The sequence below is a fragment of the Mustela putorius genome, unplaced genomic scaffold (genome assembly GCF_011764305.1).
Source record: "Mustela putorius furo isolate JIRA1106 unplaced genomic scaffold, ASM1176430v1.1 tig00003863_pilon_pilon_pilon, whole genome shotgun sequence".
Taxonomy (NCBI): Eukaryota; Metazoa; Chordata; class Mammalia; order Carnivora; family Mustelidae; genus Mustela; species Mustela putorius.
Genome location: NW_025422015.1, coordinates 29,754,301 through 29,766,430, shown reverse-complemented (window position 1 = coordinate 29,766,430; position 12,130 = coordinate 29,754,301). Strand labels below are relative to the sequence as shown.

Sequence of the window (12,130 nt, the reverse complement as noted above, 5' to 3'; positions counted from 1 at the left end):
CATCGTATTGAGATGCAGTGTCAAAATAGGTAAAGCATTAGACTAGGGTAGCTCTAGTGATTTTGGAAGCTTATATTAACATTTAGTCATTTAGATTTGTCTGGAATCTGAATCTTGATAACTGAATCTGGAATCTGGAATCTTTTGTTCTTAATTAAAAGTAGAACTATCATGACAGCCAAATAACTAAATTTTCCCAAATAAGACAAACATCTAAGTTCTAGCCAATTAAATTATTTCTTGGCTTTGCTTCTGTGCCTTCTTAAACCTCTGCCCTAGCCACTGCCTATGAGCACCTCTAAATACTTTTTCATTTTTGGCACTGTTTGATTCAAATTGTTTGCTTAAATAAATTCAGTTTTACATTTTACAGAAGCCATGTTGACATGAGTAGCTGTAGTTAATTGTCAGTTTTAAATGTTGTATACTATTCCTACACACACACACACATACACACACTAATAATTATACATCCATTCTCCTGCCAATGGACATTAGGTCATGTATGATTTTGTGCTGTTCCAAGTAACCCTGCTAAGAACATTCACACTTATGTCTCCTGGTACACATGTGCAATTTTCTTAGAAGTGAAATTACTGGGTCATAACATTTGCTCATGTTTAATTTTTCCATATAAATGCCACAATGTTTCTCCAAATTTTACATTCATACCAACAGTGCATGTGAGAGTTTCTACAGCTTCATATCATTATCATTATCAGAATAATCATTTTTCTCTTTTTTGGTCAATCTGGCATGTGTGCAATGGTATCTTATTCTGCTTTTAATTAAAATTCCATTATTCTAAGAGACTGAGCATCTTTTGATATGTTTATAAGCTATTTGTGGGGGATTCTTTTTTTTATTTTTTTGATGCTTACTTATATATTTTTGTCCATTTTTTTCCTGCTCACTATCAAGTTCTTTGTCTTGTTTTTCATTTTTGGAGTTATTTATTTTTTTGCTACTTAACTCTTGTTACTTATATGTGCTACAAATATCTTTTCCAAGTGTGTATCTTATCTTTTCTTAGAATTATATCAGTACTATTTTGAATTTATTCAGTCAGCATTGTCTGTGATTTGGGTTATGATCTTGCAATTTATTATCCAAACTGAGCAAGTGAAAGGAGGTGCTAGTAATAATTATTCTGAAATGGTATGAATATGAATATGAAGATTGTCTTAACCAACTGAGATTCATGGTCATACATGTCATCCGATCTGGGTTCTAGACCCACCTCATTAATATCAGATCTATTTTTCAGGTCCATAGATATTCCCCCAGTAACTTCCATAGCAGAGTACATAAATGAATCCTAGAGCCCTTGCCACATTTTTGACCAATATAAATTGTCTCCAACAACTCTTCTAACATATATATATATACATATATGTGTGTGTGTGTGTGTGTGTGTGTGTGTAAATAACTAATGAAATTTAAAAAGGACTTTTTTTTTCCTTTTTTAAAAAGTAATCTCTACACCCAATATGGGGCTCAAACTCACAACCCCAAGATCAAGTCACATGCTCCACTGACTAAGCCAGCCAGGTGACCCAAAGCAACTTTATTTTAGAATTATTTTAAAATTCTCTGTACTAGCTTTTCCTGAAGAATGCTGAGATGTGTTAGTAGATCAAGTGATTGACATCTGACTTACATATTTAGGTACTGAAATGTAGTTAAGGTGATAAACATAGGCTTGGTGGCTGAGCATACCACAAATCTAATGCAGTGCGAATATCAAGGGAAGAAAAATGCCTGACTATGCCATTTCATATAAATTTGAACCCACAATTAAAAATGACAATTCAAAATGGCTAGTCACTTTTGGTCACTGATCTGGTCTTAGGAGCCTTTTTAGCTTAAAATTCAAACTGAGCAGAGGCTGGGAGAACATGTACATGGAATACATGATCAGAGCCCTGTGGTTTTTGATATGAAGAAGGAAATAATATATAGCAGTGTTTCCCAAGGTTTTGAGGCACTGTGGTCACTGAAGTGTCCTTGGGGGGAAAAAAGGTACACTGTGGCCAATTATATTTGCTAATCATTATCTACTATTCCCTCTTGAAGATTCAGCAAGGAGAATGTTAAGGATCTGAAATGACCGAGGGCTTAACAATCTGTTGTGTCCTCTTCCTGCTTGGAAATGGAAAAGTCATAGCATCAACTCCTATGTGGCTATCCAGCCTGTGAGAAAGCAGGTAGAGTGCACTGTGGAGAAAGGCACTGGGTACGTTGAGGCATTTCTGTACATCCTATGATAAAGGAATTTGTCTTGACTTGCAGAAGTTGTAAATCTAGGTTTGGCATACCTGCTTGGTCTAAGGTAGTCTTCCTCCAACCACATAATCTCTGACACATAACATTGTATGTAGCAGTATTAAGTGCCCTTCCACAGTACTACATCATTGAACCTGGAAGATTTCCCTTTTCTTCAAGTTCACGATAACCAGCATCCTGAACTGATACAGTTTCCAGGTGTGTCTATGTTCTCCAGTATTTTTCCTATAGTAATTTTGGTTTCCTCAAGATCTAGAAGAAATGGTTCCACAACACCAACTTAATTGACATTGTAATGGTTTCCTTGAATGAAGTGCTAATGCCAAATTACCTTTTATTTTTCCCATAGCAGTCAATCTCACCTCCCTTCTTTAATTCAATACCATGGAATTGTATCACATAAATACTTAATTTATCTTAATTAAGCTATACATCTCACTCTCATTTGCTCTCATAGTATAATATAAAATCATATCCCAAATGTTTAGGTTATATACACAAACCTATGTGTACCATGCCAAATGGGTAATTTTAGGAATTTTTAAGAGTACTTTTAATGATATGCAATCTTTACATTAGGCAATAACTTTATAAATGGTCCACTGTCTATAAAAGATGTGAAAAAATTCCTCTGTAGTATGGTTTCAAGACTGAAAAGCAATTATTAGTAGAAGAAAAGGATGGCCACGTTGTTAATACAGAATTTAAACAATTTATGAATTATCTCTAATTTTTTTTATTGAAGGATAATGCCCATGTTAGGTCTAAATCTCTCAACCATATGGAGAGTTGAGAATTAATTCTTTTGAAACTTTTATATTGGGTCTAAGATGATTTAGCAACCTAATTTGCTAATTTCCTGCAAAAGATGCTGATCTTTTCAGAACTTGATTGGATAGTGTGCTTCATAGATAGCAGAACTTACAGAGTTGTTTTACTGCAAATCAACATTTTTATCTATATGTCACATTTTTCTAGGAAGAGAATGTTCGTTTTTAGCATAATCTTCAATCTAAAGTTCTCTACCACTGCTGCAAAATTATCAGTTTTGTTTTATATATTTTCTTGATTATGCACTTCTACAGACTAAGTATTAGCATACTGAAGATTCCATAATACAGAGTTCCAATCAGCTTTACATTCAACTAAAAATTTTCATGAAAATATAAATGGAATTTTAGATTCATATTACACCTCTCAATCAAAGTCTATAATGTCTATGTAAACACTTCCAACTGTAATTTTTTAAAAGATATTCTCACTAAGTTACCCAAGATTATATTTTCTAATTTTTCTCTGATATATCCACCAATGATATACTCTATCTCAAAATCCTGGCACTAAGTAAAACATGCATTTGTTTTATGTAATAGTACCATCATTAATACTCATGCCATTCTAAACCAAATGAAAAATATAATCATCCTTCTATCATGCATAAAACTAAGATTTGACCTAAATATTAGAGAAACAAAAAGTCTGGTTTTTTCTAAAATCAAATATATGTTATTATACCTAGAGTAATTTTCATTAGTGACAATCTTTAGGTTGTTCATCTAATGGAGAAAAACCATCAAAGAAACCAGCATTTGTCCCTAAGCATACTGTCAAAGTTAATATTGATGTAAATGCCATGGAATCAGTTATCAGTCAATATTCAAAATCTGAAGTATAAGCCTTAAAAGGAAATTATGACATTACACGAGCAGTAGTTAAAATTGTTGGGGGCTTCATTTCATTAAAGACACAATAAGGGTACCTGGGTGGCACAGTGGGTTAAGCCTCTGCCTTTGGCTCAGGGCATGATCTCAGGGTCCTAGGATTGAGGCCCTTGTTGGGCTCTCTGCTCAGCGGGGAGCCTGTTTCCCCCCGCCTTCTTTCTGCCTGCCTCTCGCCTACTTGTAATCTCTCTCTGTTAAAAAATAAATAAATAAAATCTTAAAAAAAAAAAAAAGACACAATGACTTTCACCAATAGGCAAATTATCTTGCCTACTGGTTTGGCCAAGTGATTATTAGGAAAATTAAGTCTGATGTTTTTAAGGAACTGAAGAGATCATTTATCGTGCAAAATAAGAAACAAAAATACAACTACTCAAAAAGGAGTTATGATCTGGACAAATTAACATTTGCAAATGAAAATAAATTTTAAGAAGAATAAATTCACAGAAAAGGTTGAATAATTATGTATATTATTTCAACAAAACAAATATTAATAGCAAGAAACATTTGGTAAGCCAGCCTCAAAAAATTAGCATTAGCCTTGTCTATAGCAGAAAACTTAAATTAGTAAGCATCTGAAATATGCTCTTTTCATTTTTGTAAGTTTTATTCAACATACTTGCTTTTACTTGTTTTTCACTTGGAGCTGTTAAAACAATGAACAATAAAGTCTAAATTAATTACAAGTCCACTATCTCTCTAAAATAGTTTTAAAGTTGTTTAAAATTTTTTAAAGATTGTATTATAACCTTGGAAACCAAGGAAAGCATAGAACTGAGAAGGAGAAAATACAACACTGTGCCATTTTCTTTGGTATATTATAAATTTGAGCCATGAAACACAGATTTTTCTTTTTTTACATTTATATATCTTCTCTCAACACAGAATGCTCATTCGCAACTTACTCATTTTGTCTTGCCTTTTAAATTAGCTAAGAATCTGACTGTTTTTATATACAAGCCAGTGCATTTTCCTTAAAGTAGTAGGAAAAGAACAAAGTGAACTGATAAATTATCCAATGGTTTCAATTGTTAAAATGCAGCTAATTACTGCCAAGCTGTTACACTGTAATAATACCCTGAAATGAACAGATAATGATTTCAAGCAACTTAAGTTACTGTATTTTGTCGGATTTAATATTAGACAATAGTGGTTAGCTATTAATATTCTTGAAACCAATTATACCCATTGTCATTCTGCATGTTTCTCCATGTTTATATATTTCAATGATATAAACTTTAGTTTTTTGCATACATGCACAAATAAGAATATGTGTTTGGCCCAACTGTGGGAATGTTACTCACAAATGAACAAATACTCTGTCCTCTGGGAGGTGGACAAAAACATTCTTTCCCAAAGGATAAATAGTACCAATGTTAATGTGAAATGGTGAAATCTGATCATTTTATCTTGGGAATTATTTAAAAGTCATTCCCATTTAAATTTTTTTTTTAATGTGGTTATTCTACTTGGTGTTTCTCCTTTCATTTAATAAACATTATCAAGTGTCTACTGTGTGCCTGCCATTATAATAAGCACTCTAATTTCTATTTAAAATGGAAAAAAGAAAAGGTAATGTGATTATAACAGTATAATAAGTCCAATTATAAAGGAGAGAGGATGATGCTATGGGCCCTAGTTGGAGGAATAACTAAATGGATTTGAATTGTCTGAGGAAGTTTTATAAACTTAGAAGAAGAAGAAATGTAGCTTTTAACCTGTGGTTTGCTCTGAGCTGTGGGTGTAGGGAGCAGTGGGAAACAGTTGAGCTATATTTGTAAGGCTGGTTATTTACATAACACTGAGTAAATGCAATTTCCATTTAAATACAATAAAACGGAAAGAGTAACTAATGGACATTGTATGAATTTGTGACCACCTATACACATACACACACGCATACACATATGAAAACTCAGTAAAGTTCTGTGAGTAGAAATCTGAAGGCAAAATCAACATATAATATTTTTAAATGCAGTCCATAAAATAAGATTTAGAAACTTGCCTTTATTTTCATTTGAAAAAACTAATAGGGCAGACTGAATGCTAGAAATCTTTGAGAAAACCATTTGATATTGGTACCCACTGCATTTTTAGATGTGTTTGTTTGTATGTGTGTTTTACTGATTGTCTGATTCTCAATTCAATTTTTCCCCATTACAATATAAATACATTGAGGGCAAAGTCTACTGCTGCTTTCATTGCAGCTACCCTGAGTATTCAAGAAATGTCATTAAGTAACATTTTGAAGAGGGAGTGGATATTTGCTGAACTAAATATTCCATATTTTACAAGTAAAGCAATATTGGATGCATTTACAGAAAGTGTGTGTGTGTGGTTTTTTTGTTTTGTTTTGTTTTGTTTTGTTTGCTTTGTTTTGTTTCTGTTACTTGACACTCAACAGCACTTCTCAAACACTGCTTTGACAGATTCTCTGGGAATCTTAGGAAGTTTCAGATTCTGATTCTGGTCCAGGCTGCAGCTAGAGACACTGTATTTCTAACAACCTGATGCTACTGATTTACAGGACACTCATTGGGTAAGAAGAATGTAACATATTATTTGGTTTATGTTTTCTAAAACTGCATTGATGTTAACTCTATGTCAAGACCTTGAAATAAAGACCATGAAGAGAAGGGATTTCCTGCCCTTCCCTGGCGTGGCCCTTACCCCCTGTCTAAGGCTGCAGCCTTAATAAACATTGGGCATCAGGTAGAAAGAACCCAGGAAGGTCAGTCTAACTCACCCGAATGTTCCTTCTTTGGTGACTTTGCTGTATCAAACAAGAAAAGAAAAAAGTCAACATTTAAGCTATTCTATTGCAATTCAATATTCAATTGCAAATTAAATAATAAAATGAAAGCAAGACAGGAATTTAAAAACGGTTACCTGGTTCCACATGTTTTTCTTTCTTTTCCTGTTCTGAAACATATTATTATTGTTATTATGATGATTCTAATTTTATATGTCCCACTTTAATTGTTTTAACCACAGAGAAACATGTATGTGTTAATACTGGACTGCAGCAACGAATAAAACAAATAAACTAACAAAACTAATGAAACAAATCTTTCCCTTTTTTCCATTCATTGAGTTCCCTCACATAACAGCACAAAAATATCCTATGTAAGAGGAACTAAAAATTTTTCATGGATAATAAACCCCCAAAACTAAAAAGAATCTATCAACAATGGAAAATAATTAATTTGCCCTTATATTAGATCAACACGAAATAAATTTTCATGTTGGATAAAAAACGGATAAATTTTGAACCAAAATTTATAAATGGATAAAAATGGACAGATTGCCTATGGACGTCCTCTTTATAGGTGAAATCTTCTTATATTGAAAAGTTATTTGTTTAGCTAAGACAAAGATTTTGCTGAGGCAAACTGAAGATACTAAAATAGATTGAATTTTCAATGGAAAACAAAACACGGTTCCCTTGTTTTTAGGACAAATGTTCCTTGTAGAGTCCTTATTAGATAGTATTTCTTTTTAAGAACCCATTTTTGTCAATATTATATGAGACAAAGCCTTATTCTGGCCTCAAGAGTAAGATGACACATATTATAATAAGAACTGATTTTATACAAAGTGCAAGTACTAATTTTATACCAAATGCTATTATCTGCAATTCTATTTTTTATTTTGCCTTGACAAGCTTGTCAAATTAAAAGAAGATTTTTCAAGAAATGTTTTAACATAAGTACCTTATTATCAGATTTTTTTGAACAAAAATGGGGAGATTATTTTAAAGTTTCATTCAATGAATACATTTTGGGGACTGGAAAATGCATATGCTGAAAGAATTCTAAGAACTATATTTTAGAAACATAGAGGGCTATCAAATCTTCTAGGATCATCTCATCAATCTCTGAAGTAGAATTTTGTTTATCGGGGTCTAGTCATGTAAGAATAAGAAGTGAGTTATCCACTCACAAGGAGAATGCAGGCCATAAAACAAATAAAAAAATGACTTGACCAAGGGTCACATATCAGAAAGAAGATATTTAGGTGACTTAGCTAATGAGAACATTACCAAAAGTTGTTCAAAAACATGGAGTAATTAAATGTGTTGTTTAATCTTTTGCTGAACTGAAGCAACATTCATGTAATATTTTTAAGAAATGGCAAAGTGATGACAGTTGGAAAAATACTAGAAGTTGATCTGGGTATGTATCAAAATTGAATTCCAGCTATATGTTATATTACAAAGCTAAAATAAGGGCCTTCCAGTCCCATCCAAAAGCCATCATATAAACAGAAATATACCTGTGCTAATTTGGAACAATGTGAAGAAAAAGGTTGTTGAGGATAATTATTATTATGTAGGATAATTCAGGATATAATTATTGAATTATCTTTAATAAATACAAATTAAGGTACCTTTTAATTTGACAGGAACTAACAAATCCTATCGATAATTGATGTTTTTTTTACTTTTTATTTTGAAAAAATTATAGATCACAAGAATATTCAAAAATACATGTGTGATGGTCCCATGTTTTGCCACCAAGATTTATTTTAAATTAAAAAAGAATGACTTCTTAATTGTGATAACTAGAAAAGTAGAAGCAAAATAAGAATATAGGGATGGAGATATACAACTGAATGAAGCAATCTTAAAGACAAAAAATCTAAATCAAACAAATTCAAAGATACAACAATCAGCAAGAATAAAAGCAAGTCTAGTGGCATCTGGTGTCTCAGTCAGTTGAGCGTCTCACTCTTGGTTTCAGGTCAGGTCATAATCTAGTGGGTCCTGGGATCCAGCCCCAAGTAGTGCCCCCCCCCCGCCCCTCCCCCAGCAGGGAGTCAGCTTCCCCTCTCTTTCTTCTTCTGCCCCTCCCTGCCTTTCATTCTCCACCTGAGCCTTTGAACTCTCTCTCCAATAAAATCTTAAAAAAGAAGCAGGATACTCTAGATGAAAAACCAGAGCAAATACGTTAATTTAAAGAGAATTGTTAGTTGTTTAGAGGAAAATTCTTTTTCTTTTTGCTAATACTGCCCAAGTCGCAATCCACTGAACTTCTCAATGAAGGAAGCAGCTAGGGTGTAAATGAATGCCCAGAGTGGCATTTTTTTTTTCTTAAATGAAATATACCAGTGCTCCGAAGATTGCCAAGGAGATGCTGTGTGTCTGTGAGATCTTTTAAATTACATAGCCTGCAATAAAGTGAGGGCCTTACGGTTATAGATATATAATTTAACATCATTTTTCACATCTCTGGTTGTCCTCCATTTTCCTGTTGGTGCAATGGTTTATAGAGTGTTTCTGTATCCAAGAGCCAGTGCTCATCAGCAGCTGTGCATACACATAAATCTGAAACTGAAGGAACACATACTTCTCTATAGATAGATTGCTCCCCCTGGCTGAGTTGTACTATAATTTCATGATTCAACCCACAGAATATTTTAGAGCATTTTTATGACATAGAATGCCTCAGTGTCCTAACCTTTTGCAGGGCCAAAACATACATAAAATTTTCAAAAAAGTGGTGTATATTTTTAAACAGATTTTTTGAAATATCACTGGGATCCTTTAAAACTCTGTATTTCTGGGAATGTGATCATTTTTAATGGCTGATTGAGTAAGGTTAAGTTGGGAGCTTTTTGTTCCCATTTGTTCAACATGTCCTAATTTCTTCAGAGGAAAGCATGTTATTTGCAAAAGATACAACCTCAAGGCATCTAGCTTTACTGTTAGCAAACAGCTTTAACACAGTGTTAGAGCAACAGTGGATACTGCTGAAGGCATGTATTCCAAGCAATGCTATCACACAAAACTTACAGTGCTTTTGGGGGGAAATCACATTAAGAATGAAATGTCACATATCATATGAACATGCCAAAATACTTATGGATTACAAGAAGAAAGATAATGGGAAAGTGGTTATCAAACCAGCCTGAAAAAGAACTTCCATTTCGTCTTTTTTAAGGACTGAGAACAAACCAGATTACAGGGACCAAATCTACATTAACAGTTTTGGTTAGTGAAATGAACTTGTATTTTTGGTTATGAGGCTGTGGATATCATTAGACAACTGTATGAATATGGAAAAGGACTTTAAGAATGACTGCTATGGTTTTCAGTCCCTCTGGCCCTCAGGTTGTATATTTTTTCATTCTAAGAAAAAAACCACAAGTACAGTTCACATGCATAAAATATAAAAAAGAGATATTCAAAACTATGAGTCTAAATATACCAGCAGGCCAATAATAATTGTAAAGAGAAAAACACATATACACAAATACAATTTACATGCATTTCCTTACTTTTTCCCTTGGGATGTTCTGTTGAAAAAAATGAAAACAAAGCAAACAAACAAACAAAAAATAACAATTGGTCTTATGCTCTTAAAACCTTCAAAGATAAAATTACTCCCCCAACAGGTTGACTAGACTATGATTTTTCCAACTCCTCTCCCCATTCTCTCTCCTCGAATTTCAATGTTGGTCTGAAGTATTGCCAATTACTACTGAAGGTGTTTCCAGAATTTGAGTGCAAAACATTGACAATGAATCAGCCTAGGATTACACACACTGTTTAGCCACTTGCAATGACTTATATTTTGCAGTCTCTTAAACACAGGTGAACACATAATCACATACAAGCAAATATGAAAGAAACAGGTATCCTTGCCAGATGAGTTATGATTCTACTCAAGACTTAATAGGAACAATTCAGTTTCTAATTGATGCTAGTGTATCCAAGATTAATTGAATTTATGCTTTCTAGTAAAATAAACTCTTGATACTGAACGTTATTCAATTTCTTGTCAAGCAAACATTTATTTGAAAACAATTACTGTGAAAAGTAAACATATGCAGTATTTGTTTTTTATTTTGCCAAATAAATCTCATAGCAATAGTGGCAGTAAAGATTTGACTCTTTCCTTCAAATTCCTTCTCTCGCTCTCTCTCTTTCTTTCTCTCTCCTATCCCATATATAGTTTTTTCTTCTATAATTGTCCTTTAAGAAGAAATGCAATTTGGTATTCATCAAATATAAGAAAAGGAAAATATTTCCAATACCTTCTACCGGGGTTTTTGTTTTCTTAGAATCTGAAAACACAAAGATAAATTATTGATAAAGTAGATATCATAAATTGACAACTTATTAGTTTACAATAAAATGCCAAATACTCTGAAATAATCTTCTATAAAGTAGACTGATCTCATAATGTATTTCTAGAATATGGGACTCAAGGAGAAAGTACTCTGTTTTTGAAAAGATGAGCATTAGAGTGAGGCAGTACATAAGAAATTTTCTGAAATAGAAAGACTTAAAAAAAATGACAGAGATGAAAGAAAATATCCACATCAGTTTTCACAGATTACATTGTACCTATCAAAGCTAATAACCTTTTAATAGAAAGTCAAGCTGAGCCAATATATGGTCTGTTTCCATAAAGATGGGCTGAAGCCTGTGAATTTAGTCTGTGGTTTCTTCATTTGCTCAATCTAAAGCCACCGAAATCACTTGCTTTGCCCTCCCTGTATATTTACAATACAAATATTCAATTCTTTCTATTGTAATGGGGAAAAAACAGGCTGAGGTCAGCTCAAAGTATACTGAGGAATACATCGTATTTAGTAGCTGTTATGGAGTAATGTGTATTCAGTGGCCAGCAGACATCTATTTTATTTTTAGTCTTTTGGATATTCAGCCTAAATCTGAAAATTTTATTACTTTTTAGTATTTAGGTCATGCAACTTTCTGTTCCTATAATTTGAAAATAAAATGAGAGGGTTTTGACCCCATTTATTTTAGAATAGAGGCATCTAAAGTTTCTGCTCAGAAATATTTTATTTATCTTCTGTGGTTTTTCCTTTACCCCTTCTGTAACTTGACTTTGAAATTTTCTGGCTATTACTTAAATTATAATTGTAATAATGAGCTATAAGTTGATAATTGCAAAAGGTAGATAAACTTTTCTTTGGCTATAATTATATGCTTGGCAGAGTTGTATGCCTTATAGGGAAGTGTTTGGTACTTCACAGTGAAGTAAAGAGCTAAAATGTTTGAAGATGACAATGGGAATTTATTCACGAAAGGCAGTTAGATGGTCAACTGAGTTGTTTTATGAAAAAGGATAACCAATGACAGTAATAGTGAA

General features: G+C 32.9%; 1 protein-coding gene across 1 annotated transcript in view; it reads right to left on the bottom strand.

Annotated features, from left to right (window-relative positions):
- The window catches only part of TRDN (triadin), a 389,840-nt gene that overhangs the window by 142,467 nt on the left and 235,243 nt on the right, over positions 1-12,130 (bottom strand). The window contains exons 16-20 of the mRNA XM_013063299.2: positions 11,046-11,075; positions 10,287-10,304; positions 6,897-6,929; positions 6,754-6,780; positions 4,627-4,653 (exon numbers count right to left, since the gene is read on the bottom strand). Coding sequence (XP_012918753.1) covers positions 4,627-4,653; positions 6,754-6,780; positions 6,897-6,929; positions 10,287-10,304; positions 11,046-11,075 — 135 coding nt within the window. The remainder of the gene's footprint in view (positions 1-4,626; positions 4,654-6,753; positions 6,781-6,896; positions 6,930-10,286; positions 10,305-11,045; positions 11,076-12,130) is intronic.